This window comes from Callithrix jacchus, chromosome 9 (assembly GCF_049354715.1).
Source record: "Callithrix jacchus isolate 240 chromosome 9, calJac240_pri, whole genome shotgun sequence".
NCBI classification, from domain to species: Eukaryota; Metazoa; Chordata; class Mammalia; order Primates; family Cebidae; genus Callithrix; species Callithrix jacchus.
In genome coordinates this window covers 104,014,832-104,041,706 of record NC_133510.1, presented here as the reverse complement: position 1 = coordinate 104,041,706, position 26,875 = coordinate 104,014,832, and the positions used below count along the sequence as shown (strand labels likewise).

The 26,875-nt window shown below is 40.0% G+C and overlaps 1 protein-coding gene across 9 annotated transcripts in view; it reads right to left on the bottom strand.

Annotated features, from left to right (window-relative positions):
* Positions 1-26,875, bottom strand: part of ANO4 (anoctamin 4) — a 423,664-nt gene that overhangs the window by 204,987 nt on the left and 191,802 nt on the right. For all 9 annotated transcript variants that reach the window (XM_009004454.5, XM_009004455.5, XM_054238771.2 and 6 more), the window contains one exon: positions 9,477-9,671. In XM_009004454.5, the coding sequence (XP_009002702.5) occupies positions 9,477-9,671 (195 nt within the window). The remainder of the gene's footprint in view (positions 1-9,476; positions 9,672-26,875) is intronic.

Here is a 26,875-nt window from a genome sequence, read left to right as displayed (position 1 = left end):
AGTCATTCTAGCTGACTGGAAACAATAAAATCCTAATGTTTCTCTCCTGGAAAATAAATACATCCTAGCATTTAAATAATAGATAGATTCATAGGGAAAAATAATCATGCATAAATGGGGAAAGGGTCATAGGTTTTAAAAAGTGAGATAAAATAAACTGTATTAGAAATTACTTGGGATTGACACATATCAGCAAAAGGTTATTTTACGAATTCTAAATGAGACCAAAGGACATATTCTGTGATTAATGACACTTCTCTAGGACCTTATGATGGGCCTAATGGATAAGGAAAAAGCAAAAGAAGAAGTATTTTAGATTTCAGAAAGCTTCCAATTCTATTTTACATGGCATAGTCATTAGTTGGGACGATCTGATCTATATCCACTAAAGTTTATAGTTTCAAACTAAAAGAAATCAAAATCAATGCTTCAGTTTACTATGCTCTTGACTCTTAAACTATAGTCCCAAACCTAGTACCATTTACCACTTATATTACTGGCCCATAAAGGGAAGCAGAAAATAATATTCATTAATTATGAATGGCTAAAGGATAAGGTCAAAATGAAATTGATAACAGGCAAAAGAATTGAAGCAATCAGAAGGAAAGGGAAACCACAAAAATACAAGATGAAGATGAATGGCATCTGTATTGGTACAATATAATGAGAGACCATCTTTTTGGTATTCTAGCACAAGTTAACTGGGAAACTGCTAAATGATGTGGTAAGTGAGATAACAAGGATTCTGGGGCAAAGGTGCTTTCAGGCTTCTGAATTTTGCTTATAATGATGGTGATAACAAAAATGATTTATTTGTCAACCATTTCTTACTGAACTCCAAGTATGTGCCAAAATCACAGTGGACATTCTATATGAATTATTTAATTCCTATAACAAGGCTACGTAGTTTTGCCAGATATAATACATTAAAACACAGGATGTCTGAATCCTGAATTATTAAATCTGAATTTCAAAAAAATATATTTTTTTTATTATGTGTATCCTATGTAATATTTGGGACATACTTTCAAAAATATTTATCTGAAATTTAAATTTAATTGGGAACACTGTATTTAATTTGGCAGTCTTAATACTATGGGGTAGGTATTAATTTCTCATTTTACTGATAAAGAAACTAAGATTCAGATAAATTAAGTAATTTGTCCAAGGCTGTAATAGCCATCAAGTGACATATCTAGCTTTTAAACACCTAATGACAAAGCTTGCTTTCAGATCAGAACCAGTATAATGCACTATTCTTATTATTATGCTCTTTCCTGCATCTATGTGGTCATCCCTCTTCCTCCTGTTGATATCCTAGTTGACCTTCAAAGTCAAATTGGTAGACCATATGTCTTTTGAGTCCTTCTAAATTCTCCCCAGCATAATAAGGTTATGCTCCCAAAACCTTATTTATTTCTCTGCTCCAGCCCTTAAAACAGTTTGACTTCTATCATAGCAGGTTAAGCACATGTCCCTGTAGTGGGCATTCTTCCACCTACAGCTGTTTCCTAACATCACCCTATTTCCTTCTGGGAAAGTCCCACTCCCTGGCTGTGTGCAGTCAAGGTGACAGAAGAAATCAAGGGGTCCTTCTCTCCCACTATGAAGGCTGAAGGGAGAGGTCTTCTGTCCTATCCTTTGTCTGTCCAACCAAGGGAAAGGTACATGGCCAATAGAACTGTCCTCCCAAATCTTCCAAACTTGAGCCAAATGATACAAAACTAGGAAAACTGATAAGAATTCATTCATTCCAGATAGTCACATAGAAGATATTCTATTCTAATCAAATAGATATTCTTGATTTCTCTATTCCTTTTCCAAGACTGGCTCTTTAGGTTTTCCTTCCACATTCTTCAATTTTAAATTCCTTCTTGTTTGGATTAAATGATTGGTTGCTCTTTTTGGGAACAAAGAACGCTGATTGTCTCTCTTGAACATGACTGAGTGCCTTAAGACCCTTGTTTAATAGAGTTCTGCACCATTTCGAAATGTTCCAAGGAGGGTATCTTCCCAATAAACACTTGTTAGTAAATAGTAGGCACTCGGAAATGTTTGTAAACTCAAAGGGGGATAAACAAACAAATTGTTCAGGCAGATGGCACAGAAAATCTACAAGACTCCCAGGTTCTCTCTTTTTGTACTTAGTAACCAGTCTGAGAGCCTTAGAGAGCACTTTGAGAACTGGGATTATTAACTTTGTAAAAAATAGATGGATGACTTAATAGGCCTTGATATGACTAAATTGCCCAAGCTGCTTCTAAGATGTATGACTCACTGCAAATAAGAAACTCAGTTTGAGAGCTCTTCCATATCTCCCAACAGAGAACTATGATGTATTTGTGCAAGTACACTAAAAATAAAGAGAATGGAACTGAAATCACATGCTACCTTGCCAGAATAATGTGAGTTTTAAAAATACTTTTTTTAAATAACAAGTTTCTAATTGTAACTTAATATATTTTTTTCTTAATTATAATTCTAGGCTAAAGGATTGGCTTTATTTATATTTTCAAGCAATACTCGACATATGTAGGGTTTAAAGATCTATGATAAAGTGATGGGTAGATAAGTAAAGTGACACGTTTTTAGGGTGAGGGAAGAGACTTGAGATATAATTAGCCCACACTAAAAAAACACCATTAGGATATATCTTAATAATATTTATTTAATTGTATTAGAGTAATATCACCACAGGATATCAATAAAGGAAAGGACAGACTGAATCTACACTGCCTGCATCTGACTTTAACAGAATACTCAATTCTGGGCACCGCATTTTCAAAGAGATTGCAATGAGACAAGAATATTTTTAAGAGCAGAGAGGGTATAATGGTAAAGAAACTGAATACCGTATCATTCAAGGAAGCACTGAAGACACTAGGAAATGTTTCAGCTGGAAAATAGCTAAGGAGAAGTTTTTTTTTTTAACAACTGAAGGATTGCCATAAGAAAGAAGAGTAAGATTTATGCCATATAGCTTCAGAATGCAAATCTGTATCTGGTGAGTAGGACAGATTTTGACAAACAACACATAATCGTTTATTAAGAACCTACTCAGGACAATATATGATGTTAGGAGTGACAGAAGATACAAAGATGAATTGAAGAAAGTTCCTGCCTTCCAGGAGAACTATAAGACCACAGAAACAGATGGACTTTGAAAAGGCTTCTAAGTTCTGTGGAAGCGTAGGGAAGTGGGGGAACAATTCTGACTATGAGATCTAGAAAGCTTCTTGGAGGAAGTAGAATTCGAGTTACATTTTGAAGAATGAGAAGGTCTAGCAGATATTTATTAGGGGAAGGGATATTCCAAGATAAGAGAGGAGCTTGAGCAATGGCAAAGAAGTGGAAGAGCAAAAGCCTACTTGAGAAATAGTAAAAAGCTATGGATGGCTGATGCTGAATAATATGCGTAATGGCAGTGTAAAACGAGATGAGCCTGGACAAGTAGGGAGAGGGTAAATTGGAGAGGGCTTGAAAAGCTGGGCTCACAAGGCTACGCTTTCCTCTGGATAGCCATAACAGTTTTAGAAGAGGAGGGCTGATACTAATTATCTTCTCTAGAGGAGAACCTTGTTTTAACCAAGGTTAAAATACCATTAGGATATAACCAAGGTTAAATAAGAGAGAACCACTGAAGACAATTATCCAACATCTAAAACCTTCCATTGGGCTCTTCAGAATTCTCTGAACATCATCACTCTATTCTCAGATTGCTCCATTCGTCTTCTTGCTCTAAGGAAAACCTGGATCCTCCCACAAGTCACTGCTTCCCTATGGCTCTTTCAAATAGAATGGTTTTCCTCCAATAGCCCTGGCACCAACACATCTGAAGGAGGAGTAGGTATCTTGCTTGAGTCTCAAATCCACCTTCAGCATTCTTCTCTCTTCCCTAAACACCTTCAGCCTTGAATCTCAGGTTGTTATATAACATCATCTTCTACCCTTTATTGTACTCTCCTGCTACCTGCCAGGTCATGTTCTCTTATTTATCAACAAAGTTAATGCCTGGCTTATCATTCTTCCCAAAACTACTCTATTCTTGACTCTTTCATTTGCATATATATATAAATGATCCCTTCCACATCTTGGCCTCTCAGTCCCTAGGAATTTTTCCATTCAATGATCTTGCCCTGTACCCTTTACAGTTTCTTATTTCTTACCTTGGTCTAGACTTTATCATTACCAATAACAACACCTTGTGCTGATATTACTATAATAAAATTAAATAAATGTTATTAAGATACGTGCCACAATATTAGTGCTACACAATCCATTCCCTTACCACCTCTCTTATTCTTGCAGATCCTCCTTCTATTACCCTAACCCCAACACTTTTTTGAACCCTCTGGGAACTTCAACTGATTGATCTTACCAACTTTTCACTATTCCTCATTCCCTTGATGTTTTTGTCTCCTCTTTACCAAATCACAAAATGAATCACTATCATCACTCCCGTTCATGCACCTTCAATTCCCTTTTCTCTTTTCCTATTTCCTTGGCAAAACCACAATCCTGTTCAAATCCAACTCGCCACCAACTCTATGCCTTTACTCATGTAGCTACATAAAATTAAAGAAATACACAATGATGATAACTGGTCCTACTTTAATTTCAGGACTATGAATCTCAAATGCCCTTTAATGTGAGTTGGCAAGCATATTTTCCTCTCCATATCTTTCTTTATCCCTGTGATTCCATTCTCATTCTCTGAGATGACTTTGCTTTCTGCAATAAAGATTAAACTGACACCATAAGAAAATAACTTATTAGACCGTTAGCACACCTGCCAATATCTACCTACTCCTCCTTCCCACCAGTTACCACAGATAAACCATCCATGGCACTATTGTGCATAGCTCTCATCCTCTCACTGATGCCCACATCACAAACTCTCCCCTCTCTCAAGCACCATAAATTATCTGCTGGATAGCTGCTATTTTTAAAAGAAACTCTTGACCTCACTTCTCCTCCAGCTGCTGCCCTATTTCTTCACCACCCTTCACAGCAAAACTGCTCAGAAAAGTTGCCTATATTCAGAGCATCTAATTTATATCCTCTCATCTCCCTTAAATCCACTTTAATCAGGGTTTCCTCCCCACCATTCCATTAAAATGGCTTTTATCAAAATCACCATTGACCTCCACTTTACAAAAATCAATGGCTAATTCTCAGTCCTCATCTGATTTGACTTTCAACAACATTTAACTTAGAAAACCATTCTTTTCTTCTTGATAAACTTTTGTAATTTCCGAGATGTGGCACTTCTGGGTTTTCTCCATGTTTGCTGGTGGTTCTTTCTTGGCCTTCTTTGCTGATGGGTCATGTCCTCTTTGACCCTTTACTATTGGAGTGTCCCAGATCTCAGGCCTTGATGCTCCCCATTCTCCATTTATACCTCTTCCCTTGGTCATCTCTTTCAATCTCATGGCTTTAAATAGCACATATATGTCAACAACTATTAGTTTTATATCTCTTTCACAGACCAATCATCTTTTTTTTTTTTTTTTTTTTGAGACAGAGTTTCGCTCTTGTTTCCCAGGCTGGAGTGCAATGGCGTGATCTCGGCTCACCGCAACCTCTGCCTCCTGGGTTCAGGCAATTTTCCTGCCTCAGCCTCCCGAGTAGCTGGGATTACAAGCACGTGCCACCATACCCAGCTAATTTTTTTTATCTTTAGTAGAGACGGGGTTTCACCATGTTGACCAGGATGGTCTCGATCTCTTGACCTCGCAATCCACCCGCCTCGGCCTCCCAAAGTGCTGGGATTACAGGCTTGAGCCACCGCGCCCGGCCCCAATCATCTTTCAAACTCCAGACATGGAGGTCAAACTACCACCCAGAAGATCTTGCCAGCTCTCAATATTATCACATCTATAGTCAAACTTCTGAGCTCAGCCCACCTTTGCCCTCAAACCCACCAAATCTGCTTCTCTTGCAGCCTTCACCATCTCAGCTGATTTTACTCAGGCCAAAACACTTTGCAGTTATTCTTAGCTCTTCTTTCTCTCTTACCCTACATCCAATCCATTAGGATATTTTGTTGGCCCAGCTTTAAAATATATCTAGACTCTAAATTCTCACCATCACTTCTACCACTTCTAGTCAGAGTTACTATCATTTCTCCACTGGAACATTCTGGAGGCCTCCTATCTGACCTTTCTCCTTTCATCCTCTCCTCCTATAATCTATTCTCTCCATAGTCTATATTACATCCTGTTAAAATATAAATTAAGGGGCCAGGCGCGGTGGCTCAAGCCTGTAATCCCAGCACTTTGGGAGGCCGAGGCGGGTGGATCATGAGGTCAAGAGCTCGAGACCATCTTGGTCAACATGATGAGACCCCCTCTCTACTAAAAATACAAAAAATTAGCTGGGCGTGCCTGTAATCCCAGCTACTCGGGAGGCTGAGGCAGGAGAATTGCCTGATCTCAGGAGGCGGAGGTTGTGGTGAGCCGAGATGGCGCCATTGCACTCCAGCCTGGGTCACAAGAGTGAAACTCCGTCTCAAAAAAAAAAAAAAAAAATATATATATATATATATATATATAAATTAAATTATGGGATTCTTCTGCTCAAAACCCTGGAAGAGCTCCCACTTCACACAGGGCTCAAAGTCCTTACATGGTCTATAAGGTCCTGCCTGTCTGGTCCCTATGACCTCACTGACATGATTCCCCACCTCACTCACTCCACTCCAAGTTCAGGATCCTCCGTGCTGTCCTTCAAACTGCCAGACTCAGTCTTACCTTACAACCTGTCCACTGTCCCTCTGCTGGAATGAAGTTGCTCAGACATCCACATGGCTGTCTCAGAAACATCTAGTTTGTGATTACACACCTTCATGACTCAGTCTACCCTGACCACCATATCTAAAATTGCAACATGCTACCCTCTTCCCACCACCTGGTTCTCCTACTTTTTCTTTTATCTATAATACTTATTCTTTTCTTAAACACTATATATTATATATAACTTATATATAATTATAATATAGTTACATATAACTATAATGTAGATCAGTTTGTCTATTTAATATATTTATTTATTTATTATCTCTCGAAGTTACTATGTGAACTCCCCAAGGGCAGTGACTTTTGTCTGCTTTGTTTACCAATGTAACTCAGGTACTTGTTGAAAGAAAGGCAGGCAGAAAAATTCAGAAGCTATTGTAGTAGTCTAAAACATAGCTAATGAAGGTTTTTTTCAGTCCTACCCTACAAATATTTATTAGAAGTATAAAGATAAACATTCCAGAATCCCTGCCCTTAAAGACCTTTCAGTGGACAGATAGACAAGTAATTTCAACATGTTGAAAGATAACAAAGCAAAACCAGGGCATCCTGGGAAGAAAGAACAGCAGAAGCAAAGGCTGGGAGGCATGAAATGGCATCACATGTTTAGAGAAGTGAAAGCACGTTGATATAACCAGATGTTATGGTATATTTGATGAGCCAACTTGACCAGGCTACAGTCTCCAGTTATTCAATAAGTACCAATCTAGTGTTGCTGTGGTGTTTTGTAGATGCAATTAAAGTTCATAATCAGCTGATTTTATGTAAAGGAGATTCTCCTCAATAATCTAGGTCAGTTGAAAGGCCTTAAAAGCAGAGCTGAAGCTTTTAAGAGCTATGCCCAAGAGTTCCAGCCTGCCCTTGCAGATAGCCTGCCCTATGAATTCAAACTTGCCTAGCTATCTCCAACAGTGAAAGTCAATTCTTTTTGATTAATCTCTAGTACATACTTTCCACTGGTTTTGCTTTCCTGATTGAACCCTGGTTGATGCACTATAGTAATAAAGCTTAAGGAAGAAGAGGGCAAACAAATGAAGGGTGAAAAACAGCAGGGGCAGGATCACAAAAGGTATTTGTTTCTAACATGCTAAGAGATTTGAACTGGACCCTGTAATCAGTAGAACAAGCACAGTAACTGGTAGAGATGAATCACTCTGGATTTGGCACATACTGGGATAGGAGGCAAGAGGAGGAGAGAGATGCTGGAGTGGGGGAAACCAGGAAAGTGACATTTGAGAGAGATCAGAGGAGAACCCTAAGATTGTTATGGAAGCCAAGAGATCAGTGTTTGGGGAACAAGTGGGTTCTCCTTGGTCTGGTGCATCAAGAAAGTGTGGTAAGTACCTATTATATTGTGATAAAAGGAGGTCACTGAGGGCCTCAAAAACAGCCAGGATGGAGTGAAGTGCTAGGAACCAGATTGTATTGGTTGCTCTTGACAGAACAGAGCAATCAAAAGTAAATTCTTTTAGAGGTTTGGCTTGGAAGGGAGGAGGGAAAAGGGGCAGAAGACAGAAAAGGATACAGTGTCAAATGATCAAAATGTAGAAGCTTGAGCCGTTTCATAGACTGAATGTAATCAACCAGCAGCATGGAAGGGTGAAAGACTAAAACAAGAGGACACATTCTTCTGAGCAAGCTCCAGGAGAGGTGAGGTGACCATGGCTAAAGGACATGGGTGAAGGCTTGGTCAAGGACAGTGGGAGGCCTCTCATCTTCTGAAAACTGGAGGAAAGTGAGGAAGGATGGGCAAACAGCAATACATTTGAAGAGAGAGGATAAGGGACCTCCAGCAATTCATGCCCAATGGCCCTGGTGTTTCTTGGGGTTAGGAAACCACGTTACATGCTAAGAGGAAGAAGATGGTGTGACATGGCTAGAGATGGAGATTTGGCTTCAGTAGCAGCTACATGGCCACGCACCAGGACATTACAGAGAGGAATCAGGATTGGGTAAGAGTTGTTCTAAATGACTTATGAATTCTCTTGCAATTTGATGTTTCCATAAAGTCACTTTGCAGGAACATTGGTCACTGATATTTCCTTGAACCCAAAACGATGCCTAGCATGTAGCGGGCACTCCATAAATATTTGTTCAATAAATGAATGAATACTTAAATGAGCTTTTCCCCCAAATAAGCACATAAAATGTTTTTACTTCCTTTAATGTAGAATCATTTTAACATTTGAAAGAGATCACAGATGCTTCCCAGAAGGTTTAAAACAATGTAATGACTCCCATTCTTCTATTCTGATCTCAGGAGGATGTGGGCAAGCCAACACAGATAACCAAGGTTTCAAAATGGGTGTTTTTTAGCTTGAATTTTTTTCCTGAGCCATCTTAGAGAAAATTATCAGAAAAATGGCCAAGTCTCTGTTTTGTTTTTATATAATGAGCTTTCCTGAACTGAGCAAGAGTTTATGCACTCCAATTTTCATTTAGATTCTACCACTGTGCACATAGTCTCCACCTTCTCTGATCCAACAAGCTCTCTCCCCTTTTATTTGTCTTAGTGATATTTACCACTGACGGAGGTGAAAAGAAGGGGAAATAGAACAAGACTCCTAACAAAAGAAAGCCTAGCTGAAAGTATTGCGTAATTACATAATAAAACTACAATGCACGCTGTGGTCAGGTTGCTGTTGAAATGGGTCCCCGTTGAACTTCCCCATGCATCACCTGGGTGGAAGACTTTGGTTTTTCCATTAGTGATTCCAAAAGAGCTCGCCTCCATTTTTATTGATCTTCTGCCTGGTGGGAGTGAGGAATGCCTGACAACAGGCAAGCGACGATGCGACGCTGGGCGGCTTGCCACACTTCGCCGTTGATGGATTTGCAAACGCTTTTCAGCCCCATGAATAGATAAACTTAAACCTGGAATGAGAAACGGCACCATTAGACTGGAGAAGCCAATTCAGAATGGCTAAAAGGCTGTTACACTCCGGAATGAAGTCCAGAGAGCAGAAGTAACCATGTTTCAAATTCTTAAGGTATGTGTCACTCAAAAGTAGACATCCTTAGTTACCAAGACAAGACCTTTATGAACCAAGATCCAATCGGTTAAATCTGAAAATTCTTATAAAGCTTCTTTCCAAAATGCTGGGAAAATATGCAAATATTTGGCGTGCTGTTGCCAAAGCAATAGGGCTTAGGAACTACTGTTGGGGTATCTGGAATTTCAATAAATATCAGGAACTTTCTCCACAAGATTCACCAATAGGCAAAAGTTGGCTAAACTTACATTTACACTTTGATAATCTTAGAATTACATGCATCTTGAGAACTATTTTATTTGGAATATTTCAAACATACGAAAAGCAAAATGAATAGTACAATGAACTCCGTGTACTCATCAACCAACGTCAATAAATAGCAAGACTTTTCCAATCTTTTTTCATCGATCCCACTCCCTTTGTTGTTGGTTTGCTTTTTAGATGCTGGAGTATTTAAAGTAAATTCCAGACATTGTGTCAATTTTCTCAAAAGCAGTAGCGATGACATTGGCTTACATAGATTACATCATTAATATGGACTCCATCTACTAATTCATATCAACTGTATAAAGAAATGCTGAGTTCAATGTGTATTTTTTTAAAAAAACACTAATTGATCACCATTGGAGGTTCCTAAGATACCAATTTATTGTTCAGATAATTAATAAAGGGAATAAAGCAAGCATTTATCCTGCCTTTCCTTTACTAACCATTTGTTTATTAGTTGATCAGGGAAAGTTCTTCACTATACAAAAGAATTTTTGCTAAGAAACATCAATAAAAGAGAATTAAAAAATCGTTTTAGAATTACAATACAAAGTCTACCAAAAACCCAGAAACAAGGAAAATAACAAGCCTGCTACGAGGTAAACTGCAAAATCAGCAGTCATAAGTCATATTAAAGGTAGAAAGGATCAACCTTAAATTTTCCCAGGGGAAAAAAAGGGATATGACCTGGGCCAACTTGTGAATTCTAGTGAATCTTAAGGAAGGATGACTCAAATCAGAACAGGGCTTGGTCAGCCAGAAAAGCAAGCAGTGTAACACACATTGGCAGTGCTCATCTAAGAAACAGGCTCAAAGTTCAAGAATTCCAATTGCATAGACGACAGTCCTGACATACATGATTTTACTCTCCTTTATCCATTTAAGTACCCTCATTCCAACAGTGCTCATCAGATAACCTACGGATTAGGATTTGGCTTCCAGTACAGGAAGAGAGTTTTCACACTAGTGTTCCTGTCTACCTGGTAGCCAGGGTTCTCAGTGTGAGCTAACAGATGGACAACCTGAGCTTTCGCACATCTATCTCCACATGAATTGCTGGGTATGAGTTTCTAAGCCTACAATGCTGTGAGCCTGAGCCTTGGTCTCAGGAGATTCACCCAGGTTAGAACTGCCATGCTGGGTGGCCCCTTGGGAGACAGGCTGGCAGGCTGCCCCCAGGCAAGGCATGCCCTGCTCTTATGCTCAGGTGCCTGGGCAAGTGTGAGCCTTCTACTCCCAGAGGTCTCTCTCTACAAGTAGGACAGACACCACTCCACCATGCTCTGTGCCACTGGTGCATGTTCCCCATTTCCATGGAGGTACAAACTGAACATATGTAGACCCATCAAAACTCCAGAAGAATGCAAACAGATTTGTGGGTGACAGATGAAGGGAAGGGGAGAGACATTTTAAGTCAATATCAGATGACACATGCACTCTCAGTCTGCAAATATGAAATAGACAGCTCTCCTGAAAACATTTCTTCTTTTCCTTTCTGCAGAGGATTATTGGGCTGAAGAGAACAGGATTCTGACTCAGCACAGCACTTCTAGCTTTTATATAACTTTTCTTAAGGAAGCACCAAATGATGTAAATGAGAATTGAAATTATATCATGGAAACAAATGAGATAGATACTTGAAATTGTATTTTAAAAATATAATAATGTAAATCATGGCAAAATGTTAAAAATTTTTAAAAATCAAGAATATTTCTAGGAGAAGATAGATATGAGGAAACTGGGTATGTTACATGGAAATTCGGAAGGAATCTTTAATGCCTGAGAAAAAATTCCTGTTCTTTCTCTGGGAACTAAGCATCCTCAAAGTACAGATAAAGAGCCTAGCCTAAGAGAGCTCTCCTCACACAAGGGCTAAGTCAATGAGAGAAAGAGAGATTTGTAAATAACTAGTTTGCAAGATAGAAAATATATTCCAGACATTTGAAAATGTTAGCATTTATAGAACATTCCGAAGTTACATCTTTAAAAATGAATTGTCAGCCAATAAATTGCATCATCCAATTTGTTCTTAGCCTAGAAAAAATTGTTGACACTAATTATCTATTAAATGTCAGGTACTACACTAGATATTAATCATTATCCCATTAATGCCTCATCACAACCATAAAAGACAGAGCATTGGTATCTACATTTTACACATGGGAAATCTGAGGCTTAAGAAGTTACTTGACCAAGGTCACACAACAAAGTGATTAACTGATATTTGAACTTTGCCTTTTTCCACTAGGCCATGCAGTCTAATGGATTCAAAACCAATAGAAACACTAATTGTTTTAAGCTTGTAGTGGTTCTGAACCGTAACTTAACAGAAATTCATCCTTGTGGGGAGGAGGGGGATAGACTGGAAGGTACAGAATATTAGGAGTCCTTTGACCTAAGCTCTTAAAGAACCACCCGTTTCTTCTCTCTCCCATGCTTGTCTCCTGATTATTGATCATCAAAGACCTTAGTGATTGTCAAAGGCCTTAGTCAGTAAGAACTAGCTAGAGCTGTACCCTTCCCCTCGACACACTTCAGTTCCTCTCACCCACTCCCGTCAACACTTCAGTCTCTAATCTTGCAATTAGCCGTTATCATGTAATGCCCTGGAACTCTCATTCATCTGCCAGTATATGGATGGTCCATTTCTCAAATGTTCAAGAGTCTCTAATGGCAAAGGTCATATTGTGCACTTTTCTGATTCCTTCCTCATCTCTGAACAAAGTAGTTTCCAGAGGGCAGGTGTCGGGTGATGATCCCCCTTCAGTCCCTTTTCCCTCTGCACTTTGCATACTACATGGTGTAGACACCTTGGGCATAAACAGGGCATGGTGCCAAAAGCCAGTCAAGGAAATGGCACTGAGCGTGCTTACCTGTGTAGAAAATTTTTCATTTAGTGATTCCTGTTTTACTGTATCCTCACAGTCTTTCCTAGGCTCCTGAGGCCGGAAACTTAGCTGCCTCCCTCAGCCTCATCAGAGAGCTTCCTCTCCCACTCAGCTGAGAAGATGGGGCCCAGGTGATACAAAGTTTCTAATCTTGGTTTCCACCCTCAAATCAGTTACAAAAATCCTTTTCCTCTTGAGACACAGCATCTACCTTACTTGATAAAATACCTAAAGTCAGAACCTTGGGAAACACACACCTTGGGGAATAAGGTGAGGTTAGTACAAAGTAGTGTTTAAAATGTGGAAGCTGTAGTCAGAATTCTGGGCTCACATAATTCTGACTACAGAGTTCTTGGCCACACCATTTACTACATATGTTACTTAATGCATTTATTTACTTTTTTGCCTCGGTCTTTTTCACCTGTAAAATGGTGTAACAATAATTCATACCTCAGAGGGTTTTGTGGGAATTGAGTTTATTCCTATAGAGTGCTTATGCCAGTGTCCAGAATAATGGGTGCTCAGTACAAGTTAGCTGCTTTCATTAGCTTCTATCATATCAATGATTCTTCTTAGTCTTTGTTTTTACCCATTAGGCTCTAGGCTGTAGCATTTACACCGTTGCCTCTGCTCATCTGTTTTTAAGCTCTTGCTTTGACATTCGTTTTCATGACACTTAAGCTTCTTGCCACCTCCCTTTACCTTTTTAAATTCTTTTTGTTCCTGTTCCCAAAAGTGAGTGTATTCGTTTCCAAAGCCTGATGGAAACAAATTACCACAAGCAGGATGGGTTCAAACAGGATTTTATCATCTCACAGTTCTGGAGGCCAGGTGTACCACACCATGGTGTCAGCAGGGCTCTGTGCACTGCTGTATGTTCCACAGAAGTGCAAGCTGAACACCTGTAGACCCATCAAGACTCAGAAAAGCAAAGACAGCAGCTCTGGGGGAGAATCCACTCCTTGCCTCCTTCAGCCTCTCAAGGGCATCAGCATTCCTTGGGGTTCCTTGCCTTGTGATAACATCACTCCAATCTCTGTCTCTGTCATTATATCACCTTTTCAGTGTTTGTATCTAATCTCCCTCTGCCTCTCTCTTATAAGGACACTGGTTATGACATTTAGGGACCACCTGGATAATTGAGGATAATCTCCCTATCTCAAGATCCTTAACAAAATCACATATGCAATGACTCTTTTTCCAAAAAGGTAACATTGGCAGGTTATGGGAATTAGACTGTGGACAGATATTTGGCAGCCATTATCAGCCCACCACAGTGGGCATTTTCCAAAGTTTTGATTTTGGCCTTTTCTTCTCTCCATCCTGTCCATCCCTGCGGATCTCATGCACTCCATATCTCCATCTGTAATCTCTATGTGATCATCTCCCCAAGTCACGCCTCCCACTTTGTCTCCTAAACATCAAGCCTACGTTTCCTGCTTGGTCTGAGTTTTCTCTCGAAACACTTGATGAGTCCATGGAATCACAATAAATGACTCACATTTTAATACATAAAAATCAAAGGTCAGATTTTCTTTAAGGCTCTCAAATATTTTCTTTACTCCTCAAAAATCCTACCTAAAAAGTGAGAATTTTTCTGAATAACATAAAATTCTTAGGTGTTCTTTTTCTCTGGCCCACTTCCAAGGTGCACTATTTCTGGCTTCACTGCACAGTTAGCAGTGTGCCTGTGTAAAAATGATTTGCTTTCATCCAAATGTCATTTCTGTGATTCAGAAGGACTCTATGCCACAGGAACATTTGTCGTTCTGTCAATGTTTTACAACTCGCAGCAATGCTGTCTATGTGTTGCATTACTCTTCTTGTCATTTCTTAGGTAAATTACTTTTCAAAAGACTGAAAAACTATGTTTTGAATGTCACCACCACATACAAAACATAAGACTCATCTATTCTTAGTTAAGGGGGAAAAACCCCTTGTAGAAGAGAGTATTTATTTCTAGTTTCCTCTTTAACTACAAAGTGAAGGGTAAATCCAGTGCTTCACCTTCTTAGAACACTGACCAGAAGAAAGATGGGAACTCTCTTGATTACTCTCAGGTCTGAATTTACTTTCCCAAACTTTCTGAAGCTTTACTAATATCCTCTCTTATTTGGCTCAAATAACACTTTACAAAATGTTTACAAAACAGACTGATACCCTCCCGCATCTGAGGGAGGAAGAAGCTCAAACACATAGGAATACATGCAGAAAAGGAAGCACCTCATCTGACATCAGCTTAGGCATGTTCATACGGGGGCAGGGGGCAGAATTTGTGCTATCTTAGTTAAGTGAGTTCAGGTGGACCCAGAGAAAACAGGTTTGGAGGGGCTCTGAGCATCAGAACTGTTAGGTAACTGGGGGTAGGTGCACTACTGAGAGTGGCATGAGCTCTCACCCACGTAGGACCCCCCACCCTGGAGACCTAAAGATAAGGTGTCACTTAGTCTCAGTAGGGCTGATGAGAGGATTTGCTACTGCCCAACCATCCTCCACCACACCAGGTCCTCGGCCCTGTCATGCTTCCTTTTATTTCTCTTCTCATTTTGTGTCAGGCTATTTGACAGATTAGCATCAGCGTGTCACAAAAATCTGGCAATACTAACACATCAAAGCCAGAAAGAACTTTCTGCCAAGATGTTGTCATTTGGAATTTTGTTACAATTATGTCTAAAGCCACATTAACTGGGCGTTTAAGTGCTTCGAAAAAAACCCAAAATGCTAAACCAGAATTTATAGATCAGAAAGGGTAAGACCTGTAAGAATGTTTGAGCAGCATTACTTAAATTCAAATAAAGTGCTGCAGTTAGATTATTGGTGCTTTCTCTCCTTCAAATCCTCCTCTAGACTCTTTACAGACTTTTTGTAACTTAATTCTTTCCTGCTGCTGAAGCTCAGTGAGAGTCTCCGTTTTCTTCCCCCTGCTACCGAATTCTATTAGAAGGACTTCATTTCAGGAAACCGCAGTGGCAGAGTAGATTAGGGCCCTGATTCATATTTCATCCATTCTCTCTGCCGCATGACTTGTTCGTACTTCCCAATAGAGAGAGAAAGTATATTCCCTGCTCCACTGGTTTTGGACTTGACCATCATGACTTGATTTTGCCAAAGGATGTTAGCAAACAGATGAAAACAGAAATGTGCTTGTGTGGTTTAGATTTGTTTCTCTTTTGCTTCTGCTGTTATCATAAAAAGCACATGTCCCAACTAGCCATGGGTCCCAGAGACATAAGAACAAAGTCAACCCTGATCTGCCACCTGGACCAAGCCTCATTCATACCAGTCAATATCAGGCAAACAATAGCTGCTTGAAAAACCCCTGAATGAAAAGACAATCATTTCTGGGTGTGAACCACTGAGATTTGGGGTTGTTGGTTCACAGCAAAGACTTGAACACAGCCCCAAAAGGTGAAAATGAAACCATGCTGGTGCTTACAGTTTAATCCTAAGTAGTGAGTTCCTTTAAAAAAAAAATCCTCCTTCTTGTCTGAAATGCTCTCTTTCATAGCTCTAATCTAATACATTCTTCTAAGATCAGCTCACCCATCACCCTTCTGGAGAAATCCCATTATTGCCAACTCCCAACTCTACCAAGCATGCCCAGAACCCTCAGCTCACATGTCCCTCCCCTGCACTCCATTAGTACCTGGTACATACCTACACCAGGACCTACTCACCTGCGTTGTAACTGTCTGCATATCTGTCCCCTGAATGCAGGGCCAGGAGTGTGTCTTATTTCATGCCTATCACAATGCCTAGCTCACAGTAGACACTAATGTAAACAGTTCTAGAAAGAAATGGAGGGAAGTGAGGGTGGCGGGAGTGGGCAGGACAGGTACCAAAGTACAGTCGGCCCTCCTTATCTGCAGGTATCATGTCTGTGAACTAACCAACCTTGGCAGAAAATATTCAGAAAAAAAAACTACAATTAAACCAATGATAATAAAGAAAAATAAAATTTAAATATAGTATAACAACTATTTACATAGCATTTACATTGTATTGGGTATTATGATTAATCTAGGCTGCACTCAGTGGCTCACACCTGTAATCTCAGTACTATGGGAGGCCAAGGTGGGCAGATCACAAGGTCAAGGGATCGAGATCATTCTGACCAACATGGTGAAACCCCATCTCTACTAAAATTACAAAAATATTAGCTGGGTGTGGTGACACATGCCTGTAATCCCAGCTACTTGGGAGGCTGAGGCAGGAGAATCACTTGAACCAGGAGGTGGAGGTTGCAGTGAGCCAAGACCATGCCACTGCACTCCAGTCTTGTGACAAAGAGAGACTCTAAGAGAGGGGAGGGGAGGGGAGAAGAAGGGAGGGAAGGAAGGGGAGAAGAGAAAGAAAGAAAGAGAGACGGAGGAGGACTCAAGATGGCACTGTGAGAACAACCCAGGATTGGAGCTCGCATTGAGTCTGCGGAGAGGTGAGTCGGAGCGGCATTTCCAGACTGATCTTCGTTGCCCACAGAACGGGGAAATTCCCAAGTGAAGAGGAGACGCAGGACGCCAGGCAGAACCTCCGCCTGGCGAAGCCCGCAGCCGGGGTGGCGGTGGCCGGCCCTGCCCAGCACTCCCCACAGGGCGCACTTGTCCGGGTGCCCTGTTGAACTGGCAACCGGGGACATGAGAGGGCTGGACTTGAGACTGAGCTAGACTTGGACAGTGGGCCAGCCCAGGGGATTGCAGGGACAGAGCGTTAGGGGTGGCCTAGTGGGACGAACAAAACCGCGATTTCAAACAAGCCCCATGCAGACGGCCCGAGACGCTCTGTGGGGGAGGGGCGTCCACCATTACCGAGGCAACCCGCCCCAACTGAGATACACGCCCATTGCTGACGCAGCCAGCCGTTGCCGAGGCAACCCGTCCCTACTGAGATACACGCCCACTGCTGACGCAGCCTGCTGTTGCCGAGGCAACCCGCTACAACAGAGAGACTCCACCGCAGGGCGTGGCGGAGAACACAGCAGAACAGCGGAGCCAGGGCGAGCCTCACAACAGCAGGGCGGAGCCTCGGCAGGCAAACAGTGGCTAGTCTGCGTCCTAGCTGGGCAGGACCTCAACGGACATCCAAAAATAAAGCCCAAACCCCTCAACAGAGAGCATTTGAGAAAAAAAAAAAGGGTTTTTTTAATGAGCTCTGTTGCAGCAGAATCAAACATAGCAGCCTAACAGCCCTGAATGAACAACAGATCTCACAGCTCAGCAACTGAGCGCCTATAAAGTATAAACTGTCTCCTCAAGCAGCTCCCTGACCCCTCTATATCCAAAAGACTGACATTAGGCAGGCATCATCCTGGGACAAAGATAGCAGAAAAAGAAACTGGTAGCATCCCTCGCTGTGCCACAGCTGCTAGAGGTGCACCCCAGACAAGCAGGGTCTGGAGCGGACCTCAGCAGTCGTACAGCGAAGGGGCTAGACTGGTAGAAGAAAAAACAAGCAACAGAAATACTTCATCATCAACATTCTGGGTGTCCACTCAGAGACCCAATCGAAAAGTCAGCAACTATGCAGACGACAAGCGGACAAATCCACAAAGATGGGAAGAAACCATCAAAAAAAGGAGGAAAACACCCGAAACCAGAACACCTCGCCTCCTAGAAAGGACCAAAACTCCTCACCAGCAAGGGAACAAAGCTGGACGGAGAATGACTGTGACGAAATGACGGAATTAGACTTCAGAAGGTAGATAATGAAAAACTTTTGTGAGCTAAAAGAACATGTATTAAATCAATGCAAAGAAACTAAGGAACTTAAAAAAAGATATGAGGAAATGATAACAAGAATGGATAACTTAGAGAGGAATATGAATGAATTAAAGGAGCTGAAAAACACAATACGAGAACTTCATGAAGCATGCACAAGTTTCAATAGCCAAATTGACCAAGCAGAAGAAAGAATATCTGAAGTCGAAGACCAACTCAATGAAATTAAACGAGAAACCAAGATTAGAGAAAAAAGCGCAAAAAGGAATGAACAAAGTCTCCAAGAAATGTGGGACTATGTGAAAAGACCTAACCTACGTTTGATAGGTGTACCAGAAGGGGACGAAGAGAATGAATCCAAGCTGGAAAATACTCTTCAGGACATCATCCAGGAAAACTTCCCCCACCTAGCAAGATAGGCCAACACTCAAATGCAGGAAATTCAGAGAACACCACAAAGATATTCCGCAAGAAGAACAACCCCAAGGCACATAATCATCAGATTCAACAGGGTTGAAATAAAGGGGAGAATACATAGGGCAGCCAGAGAGGAAGGTCGGGTCACCCACAAAGGGAAGCCCATCAGACTCACAGCAGATCTCTCGGCAGAAACACTACAAGCCAGAAGAGAGTGGGGGCCAATATTCAACATTCTTAAGGAAAAGAACTTTGAACCCAGAATTTCATATCCAGCCAAACTGAGCTTCAGAAGTGAAGGAAAAATAAAATCCTTTGCGAACAAGCAAGTACTCAGAGATTTTGTCACCACCAGGCCTGCTTTACAAGAGCTCCTAAAAGAGGCACTACACATAGAAAGGATCAACCAGTACCAGCCATTCCAAAATCACACTGAATGCTAAAGAGCATCAACATAATGAAGAATCTACAACAACTAACAGGCAAAACAGCCACTTAGCATCAAAATGGCAGTATCAAATTCACACATAACAATATTAACCCTAAATGTAAATGGACTAAATGCACCAATCAAAAGACACAGACTGGCAAATTGGATAAAAATCCAAAACCCATCAGTGTGCTGTATACAGGAAACCCATCTCACATGAAAGGATACATAAAGGCTCAAAATAAAGGGATGAAGGAAGATTTACCAAGCAAATAGAGAGCAAAAAAAAGCAGGAGTTGCAATTCTCATCTCTAATAAAATAGACTTTAAAGCAACAAAGATCAAAAGAGACAAAGAAGGCCATTACATAATGGTAAAAGGATCGATACAACAAGAAAAGCTAACGATCCTAAACATATATGGACCCAATGCAGGAGCACCCAGATACATAAGGCAAGTTCTTAATGACTTACAAAAGGACATAGACTCCCACACAATAATAGTGGGAGACTTTAACACTCCACTGTCAATATTAGACAGATCAACCAGACAGAAAATCAACAAGGATATCAAGGGCTTGAACTCAGACCTGGAGCAAGCAAACCTGATAGACATTTACAGAACTCTCCACCCCAAATCCACAGAATACAAATTCTTCTCAGCACCACATCACACCTACTCTAAAATTGACCACATAATTGGAAGTAAAGCACTGCTCAACAAATGCAAAACAACTGAAATCATAACAAACAGCCTCTCAGACCATAGTGCAATCAAGTTAGAACTCAGAATACAGAAACCAACCCAGAACCGCACAGCTTCATGGAAACTGAACAACTGGCTCTTGAATGTTGACTGGGTAAACAATGAAATGAAGTCAGAAATAAAGAAGTTCTTCGAAACCAATGAGAATGAAGACACACCATGCCAGAACCTCTGGGCACATTTAAAGCAGTCTCTAGAGGAAAGTATATAGCAATAAGTGCCCATATGAGGAGAATGGAGAGATCCAAAATTGACACCCTATCGTCAAAATTGAAAGAGCTAGAGGAGCAAGATCAAAAAAACTCAAAACCCAGCAGAAGAAAAGAAATAACTAAGATCAGAGCTGAACTGAAGGAGATTGAGACACGAAAAACCCTTCAAAAAATCAATAAATCCAAGAGTTGGTTTTTTGAAAAGATCAACAAAATAGACAGACCACTAGCCAGACTGATTAAAAAGAAAAGAGAGAACAACCAAATAGATGCAATAAAAAATGATAAAGGGGAAATCACCACAGATTCCACAGAAATTCAAACCATCATCAGAGAATATTACAAACAACTCTATGCACATAAACTAGTAAACATGGAAGAAATGGATAAATTCCTGGACTCCTGCGTCCTCCCAAGCCTAAACCAGGAGGAAGCTGAAACTATGAATAGACCAATAACAAGGTCAGAAGTCAAGGCAGCAATTAAGAGCCTACCACACAAAAAAAGCCCAGGTCCAGACGGGTTCACAGCCGAATTCTACCAGACACACAAAGAGGAGCTGGTACCATTCCTTCTAAAACTATTTCAAACAATCCAAAAAGAGGGAATACTTCCCAAATCATTTTACGAGACCAACATCATCCTGATACCAAAACCCGGCAGAGACCCAACAAGAAAAGAAAACTTCCGGCCAATATCCATGATGAACATAGATGCAAAAATCTTCAATAAAATATTAGCAAGCCGAATGCAACAGCAAATCAAAAAACTTATTCACCATGATCAAGTAGGATTCATCCCGGGGATGCAAGGCTGGTTCAACATACACAAGTCTATAAACGTAATTCACCACATAAACAGAACCAAAAACAAAAACCACATGATTATCTCAATTGATGCAGAGAAGGCATTTGACAAAATTCAACAGCCCTTTATGCTAAAAACCCTCAATAAACTCGGTATTGATGGAACGTATCTCAAAGTAATAAAAGCTATTTATGACAAACCAACAGCCAATATCATACTGAATGGGCAAAAACTGGAAGCATTCCCTTTGAAATCTGGCATTAGACAAGGATGCCCTCTTTCACCACTCCTATTCTATATAGTTCTGGAAGTTCTAGCCAGAGCAATCAGTCAAGAAAAAGAAATAAAGGGTAATTCAAATAGGAAAGGTGGAAGCCAAATTGTCTCTATTTGCAGACGACATGATAGTATACCTAGAAGACCCCATCACCTCAGCCCAAAAACTCCTGAAACTGATAAGCAACTTCAGCAAAGTCTCAGGATATAAAATCAATGTGCAAAAATCACAAGCATTCGTCTACACCAATAACAGACTTAAAGAAAGCCAAATCAAGAACGAACTGCCATTCACAATTGCTACAAAAAAAATAAAATGCCTTGGAATACAACTCACAAGGAACGTAAGGGACCTCTTCAAGGAGAACTACAGACCACTGCTCAACAAAATCAGAGAGGACACAAACAGATGGAGAAACATTCCATGTTCATGGTTAGGAAGAATTAATATCGTGAAAATGGCTATACTGCCCAAAGTAATTTACAGAATCAACGCTATCCCCATCAAGCTACCATTGACTATCTTCACAGAACTGGAAAAAACCACCATGAACTTCATATGGAACCAAAAGAGAGCCCGCATAGCCAAGTCAATTCTAAGCAAAAAGAACACAGCGGGGGGCATCACACTACCGGATTTCAAACTATACTACAAGGCTACAGTAATCAAAACAGCATGGTCCTGGTACCAAAACAGAGATATAGACCAATGGAACAAAACAGAGGCACCGGAGGCAACACAACATACATACAACTATACAATCTTTTATAAACCCGACAAAAACAAGCAATGGGGAAAGGATTCCATGTTTAACAAATGGTGTTGGGAAAACTGGCTAGCCATGTGCAGAAAGCAGAAACTGGACCCCTTCCTGACTCCTTACACTAAAATTAACTCCAGATGGATTAAAGACTTAAACATAAGACCTGGCATGATAAAAACCCTAGAAGGAAATCTAGGCAAAACTATCCAGGACATAGGAGTAGGCAAGGACTTCATGAACAAAACACCAAAAGCATTGGCAACAAAAGCCAAAATAGACAAATGGGACCTAATGAAACTCCACAGCTTCTGCATGGCAAAAGAAACAGTCACTAGAGTGGATCGGCAACCAACAGAATGGGAAAAAATTTTCACAGTCTACCCATCTGACAAAGGGCTGATATCCAGAATTTACAAAGAACTCAAACGGATTTACAGGAAAAAAACAAACAAGCCCATTCAAAAGTGGGCAAAGGATATGAACAGACACTTTACGAAAGAAGACATATATGAGGCCAACAATCATATGAAAAAATGCTCATCGTCACTGGTCATCAGAGAGATGCAAATCAAAACCACATTGAGATACCATCTCACGCCAGTTAGAATGGCGATCATTAAAAAATCTGGAGACAACAGATGCTGGAGAGGATGTGGAGAAAAAGGAACACTTTTACACTGTTGGTGGGAGTGTACATTAGTTCAACCATTGTGGAAGACAGTGTGGCGATTCCTCAAGGCCTTAGAAATAGAAATTCCATTTGACCCAGCAATCCCATTACTGGGTATATATCCAAAACACTATAAATCGTTCTACTATAAGGACACATGTACACGAATGTTCATTGCAGCACTGTTTACAATAGCAAAGACCTGGAATCAACCAAAATGCCCATTGATAATAGACTGGATTGGAAAAATGTGGCACATATACACCATGGAATATTATGCAGCAATCAGAAATGATGAGTTTGTGTCGTTTGTAGGGACATGGATGAATCTGGAGAACATCATCCTCAGCAAACTGACACAAGAACAGAAAATGAAACACCGCATATTCTCACTCATAGGCGGGTGATGAAAAATGAGAACACATGGACACAGAAAGGGGAGTACTAAACACTGGGGTCTATTGGGGGGAAAAGGGGAGGGCCAGTGGGAGGGGGAGGTGGGGAGGGATAGCCTGGGGAGAAATGCCAAATGTGGGTGAAGGGGAGAAGAAAAGCAAAGCACACTGCCATATGTGTATCTATGCAACTGTCTTGCATGCTCTGCTCATGTACCCCAAAACCTAAAATCCAATAAAAAATTAAAAAAAAAAAAGAAAGAAAGAAAGAGAGAGAGAGAAAGAAAGAAAAAGAAAGAAAGAAAGAAAGAAAGAAAGAGAAAGAAAGAAAAAGAAAGAAAGAAAGATGGACGGAAGGAAGGACAGATGGACAGAAAGAAGGAAGGAAGGAAGGAAGGAAGGAAGGAAGGAAGGAAGGAAGGAAGGAAGGAAGGAAGGAAATCTAGAGAGTATTTAAAGTATATGGAAGGATGTATATAGGTACACTTTGCCATTTCATAGAAGGGACTTGAGCATTTTGGTATCTGGGGCAGGGAGGGAGGTGGTTATCCAGAAACTAATCTGGTCTAGGGATACCTAGGGAAGACTATAGGTAACTAAACTCAAATATTCTCAAATGCCAGACTTTCATTGCCTTGATTTTGTTTGGAGAGTGTTCAGTCCCTGGGATGTTAGCTGAGACCTTGGAAGAGTGGGTGAGTAAGGGGAAGTGGTCAATGAAGACAATCTTGAATAGCTTAGCCTTTCTACTCTCCTTTCCTCACCCCTACAAGCTCATCTACAGTGAAAATAACCTGAGATTTTTTTAATTCACAAAGAGTGATTTAAAACTCTTTAAATGTTGTAGTATACAGCCAAAGGAGATGAAGCTAGTATGTCCAAGACATATCAGTACTCCTACAGTCACTGTGACTTTAGACACAATAGTCAAAATACAGCCATGATATGGAATCTAAGTATCTATCAATGGAAAATTGATAAAGAAAATGTAGTGGATATATCCAAAGACATACTATTCACCCTTAAAAATAAAAAAAAAAAAGGAAATCCTGTTATTTGCAACAATATGAATGAAACTGGAGGCCTTTACGTTAAGTAAAATGAGCCAGGTAGAGGAAAACAAATGCCGCATAATCTCAGTTATTTGTGGAATTTTGAACACATAGCAGCAGAGAGTAGAAAGGTGGCTAACAGGAGCTGGGGGGTGGAGCTCAGTTGTGGAGATGTTGGTCAAAGGATACACAATTTCATTTAGACAGGAGAAATAAGTTCTGGGGATCTATTATACAAAATAGTAGGCATACTTAATAACAAGGTATTATATTCTTAAGAATCACCAAGAGAGTAATTTTAAGTGTTCTCACCACAAAAATTGATAAGTATGTGATATAACGTATGTATTAATTGGCTTGATTTAGCCATTCCACAATATATACATATGATAGACATATACAATTTGAATTTGTTAATGGAAAATAAGTACATAAATAATTAAAATAAATAAAAATAAATTAAAAATAATGTAGATGTCATTGAGGAATTAATTGCAAATTAAAACAACAATGAAATATCACTGCACACCTATTAGAACAGTAAAGATCGGGCCGGGTGCGGTGGCTCAAGCCTGTAATCCCAGCACTTTGGGAGGCCGAGATGGGTGGATCACAAGGTTGAGAAATCGAGACCATTCTGGTCAACATGGTGAAACCCCGTCTCTACTAAAAATACAAAAAAATTAGCTGGGCATGGTGGCGTGTGCCTGTAATCCCAGCTACTCGGGAGGCTGAGGCAGGAGAATTGCCTGAACCCAGGAGGCGGAGGTTGTGGTAAGCCGAGATCGTGCCATTGCACTCCAGCCTGGGTAACAAGAGCGAAACTCCATCTCAAAAAAAAAAAAAGAACAGTAAAAATCAAAAACACTGACAACATCAAATGCTGGCAAGAATACTGTGCAACAGGAACCTTCATTCACTGCTGGTGGGATACAAAATGGTATGGCCACTTTGGAAGACAGTTTGGCAGTTTCTTACAAAACAAAACATACTCTTGCCATACAATCCAGCAATCATGTTCCTTGGTATTTACCCAAGAGAGATGGAAACTTATGTTCACACAGAAATCTGCACATGAATGTTTATAGCAGCTTTATTCATAATTTCCAAAACTTAGAAACAACCAAGATGTCCTTCAGTATGTAAATGCACAAATAAACTGTGGTATATTCAGACAATGGAATATTATTAAACATTAAAACAGAAAGAACTATCAAGCCATAAAAAGACATGTGGGAACTTTAAGTGTCCATTTACTTACCTTAAATGTTCAAGAACCATTACTAAGTGAAAGAAGCCAATCTGAAAAGGCTACATATTACATAATTCCAACCATATAGCATTCTAGAAAAGGGAAAACTACAGAGACAGTAAAAAGATCAGTGGTTACCAGAAGGAAAGAAGGAAGGAGGGAGGAATAGGCAGAGCACAAGGGATTTTTAGGGCAATAAAACTACTCTCTTTAATGCTATAATGGTACATACACATTTTTATAAATATTTCAAAACCCACAAAATATACAACACCAAGAGTGAACACTAATACACACTATGAACTCTGGGTAATGATGTGTCGATATAGGTTCATCAATTGTAATAATTGTACCACTCTGGTGTGGAAAAGTGATAAAGAAGGAGGCTATGCATGTGTAGGGGCAAGAGATCCACGAGAACTTTCTGTACTTTGCAGTCACTTTTGTTGTGAACCTAAAACTGCTCTAAAAAAATGTTTAAAAAAGATGCTATTCACTGCTGGTAAAAAACATAACAAAATGGGGGCTCTTAGACATGGCTATCTCACCATTTGCAATCAGATCATTTGAAAAAACTAAAACTTTCATACCCAAATAAGGTTTCTCTCTCAGGTATTTAATATACTTCAAATTGCAACTAAACGTTATTTCTTACTACTTAAAAATAGGATCATCTCCTTGGACCCAATAATGTCACTTCTAGAAAGTTATCTCAAGAAAATGACAAGACATACTAAAACTTATGTAAGAAAATGTTCCATTCAAAATTTTTTATAACATAGGGAAGCAATAGAGAGATGGACCTTAGTGTTTAATGGATATTGGTGCCTATTCTGCATCTATCTTTTAGTAGCTGTGGAACTTCTGATGAGTTATAATTGAGTTAATATGTGAGCTTCAGTTTCCTCTTTTACAAAATGGGAGTTTAAATTCATACTTCAAAGATTTATGAAAGGGCTAAAAATTTATATGTATTCACATAGCATGGTGCCTGACATAATAAACAGTACTTAGTATCATAATTATAATGAATAACATTGACATTATAACTATAGTATTATGATTATAGTAATATTAGAAACTATAAAAATAACTGTTAATAGGACAATAGTTAAATACGTTATGGTCCACTGATAGGTTAGAATGCTATAGAGCAAACATGCTGGTGAAAATGGA